We start from the raw sequence: 6000 nt of genomic DNA, 5'->3' as shown, positions 1-6000 counted from the left end.
TAGTACAACTATGTTAGAAATTTTTAGTAAACTAAACTATAAAAACCTAATTTTCAAAAGTTAACCACTGATTTTTTAAATACTTCTTCTTTTTCTTCTAAGCCTTCATCTATTCAATTATTTAGTCTAGTTAACATGTACTTATTTCTATACACTATACTACCCTGAAATGATTTATGATAATAATAAAATTAAAATGTGATTGGTCAATGCTAAATTATTTAATTGACCAATCAGATAAAAGCTTCTTCAACTTTCTTTTTTTATTTTTTTTTCTACATCATTTCATAATATCCGATCAAAAATAAACGACTGATTATCTAGTTTCATATTAAATACCATTGAATATGTGATGAAAGAATATTTTTTACTAATATGGAATAGAATAAATTTAAGAAAAAAAAGATCCTATCTACATAAAAATCATTCAAACAAAAGATTCCTAAGTCAATGGTTATTGTTTCTCATTTAAACAAGCCATCTAAACATGAATCTCTATGACTCTATATATATTCATTTTAAATGAAATGATTTAAATGTATATAAATAACAAATTTGATAATAATAATAATGAATTTAAGCAATATCAGTAGTATTCATAGTTTCATTATAAAATTATTCTATTTTATTGTATTCATATGTATGATTAAAGAATTAATGAATTCATTGCATGTGATGGGATATCAATATATACATCAAAATTCTAATGAAAATCAACATTTACAAAAGATTCAAATGAAGAAAAATAATTTAACAAATAAAGAATCATTATATTTACCTCTTACATATGATAATCTATCTGACCATAGCATTGTTCATATTAATCGCAAAGGTAAATATATATGTGTAATTTAATGTTGAATTATAACTTTTATTAACCAAGTTAGTTAAAGATAAATTGTTGCTTTGTAATTTCTCTCTTATAGAAATTCTAGATTGCAACTAAAACCAGTTACATACTGAAGTGATTATGTTAATCTATTGTTAAATTACAAGTTTTAATATCTTTAGTATATGGCTTGTTGACAAGTTTATCATGGTAGTCTCATTTTATTTGGGAATAGATTGCAATTATTAATGTGAATTGATCCGATATTTTCAAGGTAATAGAGATGTTTCGTGATCTAAACACTTTCATTCCGACAGGATAGTAGGCGTGCACAACTGAAACATTTCATGGATTATAAGTGAATATCTAACCAGAGTTAGCTAAAATTAATCTGTGAAGTGAACTCTTTTCAAAATTAGCCTATTAGAATAGCAGTGTGATAACTTTATTCTGAAACATAAACAGGGAAAGAGTATATTTTATAAAAGTATGAGTCTCATTTTTTGGAGTTGATGAAATAGATTGTTGCTGTGTAAAATGTGTAGCTATATTACAAACTGTGAAACTGGTTAAAATTTCTGTAAATTGATACTAGTATGAGTTATAAATATGAGGGTAACTTAAGTTTTGACAAGTGAGTTTCTCAGACAGTTAGGACTGTGTACATAAGGAAGTAAATTAGGAAAATATCTAAGTCAATCTCATATAACTACCTTTGACAAATATAATCCTATGATGTTATTTTCCTAAACATTTGCAATTTTTATTATTGGTTAATGTGTAGGTACAGTAACACTTACCATTTTAATGTATAACACTAATACAATCACCCCCGAATGCCCTGGTACGACCGAGAGCTGGGAGAGCCCGTTCTCCCACTCGAAATGTTCTCACATGGCCACGAGTATATAGCCTCAGCCAGGGAAGTCCTACCCACTGCATTATCGTGGCAAAGGTGTTGTTTACGAAATTGAGAGGACGAAAAGCGAACGTCCGGCGCTTTAACCGGGTTGGTGGATACGAAGAGTCCACCTAGGGGCATTAGAAAACCCTGATTCCAAAGCAATGGTGCACATTGGATTCAGTATTTTGAAGGAACAAATGGCGTATGAACCAATCGTTGGTCACTGGCTGCCATGGGACTGCATCTCCATACGTTGCTCCGCTGCCTTGTGGATCAGACCCTCAGGTCAAAGACTCTGGGTGTGGCACCCTAAGAGAACCACCTGCTTCGGTTTGAGAACCTGGGCAGTATCACAGCCCTCACACACATCAAACGCGATTTGTGTGGCGCATGTGTATTTGGTGCCTCCTTGTACCAATATCTGTGTGTTAAAATAAATATATAACTAAAAACTAATACAATCAAATAAACAATTGAATATACTTATTTAGTTAATATTATGTTTTAATGAATATTATTTTGGTATCCTTAAATTAGCTAAATAGAAACTGGTGTGACAAGCTCTTACACTACAGAAACCAACAACTTTTTGGACTTTTTTAAATTTAAATTCTGACATCAGTAGATATACTTAATTAAATGTAGCTCTTTTTTCCTATGTCGTAAGCAATGAAGATAAACAAACAATAATTAACAATTAGATCACTGTATTGATTGTTTATTACATATATCGCGTTTTCGTGGTTTACTTCAAGAACTGAGCTTGATTATGTAATTATTTGGAATTGTAAAGCAGTAAAGGTCTGTTTTGTCTCAACGTGGGACTTATCAGGAGTTCTCATCTGTAACCATAACGAAGGTCAAACCCATTACATTCAGTCCTCATATTGACTTTTAATCTTCAAAACTAAGTCGGTATCCAAAGGTTTACTTATTTACTTTCAAACAATGTTGTACAAATATCTTTCGATGTCATTGGTTGATAACAGCTTTACACTGGACATGACTAAATCCCACTTACTATTATTATAAGATTGATTTGTGAGAATTATTGAATTCGATAGTTTACGTCTGGGACTAATGAGCAAATGATATACTGAACATACTTTTCAAAACAATTTATTATGTACAACTATAACTTAGTAACCAAGTTAGTGATCGTATACCTACAACGCTTAGTAATAGTATTTGACTACCTGATCTGAAGTAGATAAATTCGGGTCCGAGATTGTACCCTATTGGTTGAAACAGTGTGAATTTATCACTATGTTGCAATTTCAGTTTGTTAAAACAATACTAATGGTTACTTGAATAATTAAAGTATTTATATACGATATTAAATATTTTCACTTCTCTATATATATTACTGTTTTGGGTTATCGGTTTTGCTCTAATCGATCACTCAATAAAAAATGTGTTCATTATGCTTTTTCATGGTTCTATTTTGAGTTTTTTAAAGTTTTCTTTGACCTATCTACAGGCAAAGTTTGATAGTAAAAGCGAATGAATATGTCTATTTACATTGTAAAGTGATATGTTTATGTTAAATGTTTAACACATTAAAATGTTTAGATCATAATTATTAAGGATTCAAACAATTCCGTATATGATATTTGTGATTGATTTAAATTCAATCAGGAATACAAATCCTTACTAATGATAATATATAGGATATATACTCGAAGAATAAGCAAGCGCCTATAGGGACTTAATGTAGATATGTAAAGTCAAGAAACACTTAGTTTGAGTCCTGATGTGAACATGAGCGTTGATGCTCAAGTACATTTAACTGACGAGTTTTATTTATGAAGAAACACGTGTAACTGAATTCCTCTCCTCTCTTCAGTTCAACAATTCGTTAATTCGATTATATGTATTTCTTGACAATGATAATATGTTCTGACTATTGACCATGTGGTAACATGTCATTTTGGGAAAAAATCAATATGCAATAGTTTCTTATTTACTTTTCATGATTTGAAATTGTCTAAGCAAAGTCTTTAAAATTAAAAAAAAAGATTATAGGTTGTTGATTGAAAAATAGTGATAAACATGTTTAATGGCATATTACCTAATTCACTTGTCGTTTCTACAATATAATCTTGTGTAGATTTATACTCCAAGTGACTAATCACATGGTGTATGATCAGAAAGTTCTTTAAAAAAAACTCATATGTACCATAATCATTTAAAAAACTAGTATTGGTATTTTTATTTGTTTATTTATTTGAACATATAAACAATGGTACAAAGGGACACCGAATACTTATGCGCCACACAAGTCACTTGATTTGTGTGTGGGCTGTGATACTGCCCATGTGCCCAAACCGAAGGAGGTGGTTTTTCTAGGAGGGGAAACCTGTAGCTTTTGACCTAAAGGTCTAATCTACAAGTCAGTGGATCAACGTCAGGTGATGCAGTTCCATGGTAGCCGGTGATGAGCAATAGGTTCATACCCCATTTTTCCCTAACGATCCTGGAGCTCATGTCCACCATTGGTTTGGAATCGGGGTTTTCCAACTCCCCTAGGTAGACCCTCCGAGCTCACCAACCCAGTTAATGCGCCGAATTTTTTAACTAGCACCCTCACCACCTGAAGGCAGTGAGTAGTAAATCCCTAACAGTAGCTGTATACGCATGACTATGTAAGAGTATTTTTCTAAGGATAGCTGACTCTCTCTCTCTACCCTCGGCTATACCAGGGTATTTCGAAGCTAATCTATTTTCATAACATATATCAACAATATTATTATATCTTTAAACTTATATATATTGAAATTTCTTAATATAAATCTTATCTTATACAAATTGTAGTGTTCGTTTTGTTTTATTAGTTTTTTGTTTTTGTTTTTTATTTACTTCGAATTATCAACAAACTATGTTATAATTATTCCCTGACATTTTAAGAACCGTTTCTTTTTTCTTCATATGAATTTGTGTGTATAGCTTTTGAAGAAGAAGGAGAAGTGAAAAAAGAGAAAAAATTCAAAAGGCAACTTCTTTCTTCTTCTTTTTCATGGAAGTGAAATCAATTTTTTGTTTTCACAGATTTTGACTTGACTATTAGGTATGACTAAAAATAGCATTTCATCTGATCAATGGAATATGAACAGATAAAGATGAATCTCAAATATTCTTATTATAATACAGTGTTATGATTAAAAAAATGATGAACAAATATCAGAAACTTCAATAGTTGAAATCATGAGTCAATTGAAGTGCACTGCTGAGGAGTCCCATACAAGGACGACACGGCCGTCCAGTGCTTCCAGGTGTTCCACGGTGGTCTAGTTTCAATTGATTTATGATCTCAACTATTGAAATCACTAAAATCTCCACAAAACTCCTTATGATAATAATCATCTGCTCACTAGTGACTAACTTCAAGAGGCATTTCCTGGAGTTCTAGTGAGAAACCGTTACTAGTAGAGTTAGACCAGGTCTGTTGTGAGGTATCAGCTCGCTGAATACATTGATGGACGGTGGCGCAATTTTGTGGATTGGTTGAAGTTAGACATTAACACCGTTGAATGCCAGCCGGTTTAGTGGTGTAGAGGTTGAGCGCTCGCACGTGAGACTGATAGGTCCTGGTTTGAAGTCTTGCGGGGGAGATCGTGGATGTGCACTGCTAAGGAGTCCCACAATAAGACGAAACAGCCGTCCAGGGCTTTCAGATTTTCCATTGTGGTTTAGCTTCAATTGATTCATGATTTCAACTATTGAAATTAAAAAAGATCCCTTGGAACACTCTAATGATCAGTTAATTTACAATACCAAAAAATCCTCATTCATAATCTTCTAACTTGAATCTATTTCATTTATTGATTATAATAACTGTGATTATCTTTTGAAGTCAATATCAATTCTTATGTTTGCATTAATTTCCTTTCAACATTAAGTATTTTCTACACTAATCTAACTAATAAACAAGAAAAATAATTTTACTGATCATCGACTAACTCTCTATACATAAAAAGAAAAAAAAGAAACCAATTCATGTACATTTTTTGTATTCAAAGGTTAAATTTATTATTTATGTTACTATGTTGTATACTATTTGAAGATCATTTGTGGAATTTATTTCGATTCAAAAAACAGGGCTGAATATTTTTCCATAGTCTAATGATTTATAAATTTATTTTAATTAAAAAATTTCAAAAGTTGAGATCATGAGTCGTTTAAAGCTAGATCACAATGGAAAACCTGTAAGTACTGGACGGCCGTTTTGTCCTATTGTGGGACTCCTCAGCAGTGCACATCCATGACC

The 6000-nt window shown here is 31.6% G+C and overlaps 1 protein-coding gene across 1 annotated transcript in view; it reads left to right on the top strand.

Annotated features, from left to right (window-relative positions):
* The first annotated feature begins 282 nt into the window (after positions 1-282).
* MS3_00008513 (uncharacterized protein) overlaps positions 283-6000 on the top strand; it is a 52212-nt gene continuing 46494 nt past the window's right edge. The window contains exon 1 of the mRNA XM_012937011.3: positions 283-832. Within this exon, the coding sequence (XP_012792465.3) occupies positions 571-832 (262 nt within the window). The 5' untranslated portion in view covers positions 283-570. The remainder of the gene's footprint in view (positions 833-6000) is intronic.

Source organism: Schistosoma haematobium, chromosome 6 (assembly GCF_000699445.3).
Source record: "Schistosoma haematobium chromosome 6, whole genome shotgun sequence".
NCBI classification, from domain to species: domain Eukaryota; kingdom Metazoa; phylum Platyhelminthes; class Trematoda; order Strigeidida; family Schistosomatidae; genus Schistosoma; species Schistosoma haematobium.
This window is presented reverse-complemented; position numbering and strand designations above follow the sequence as displayed.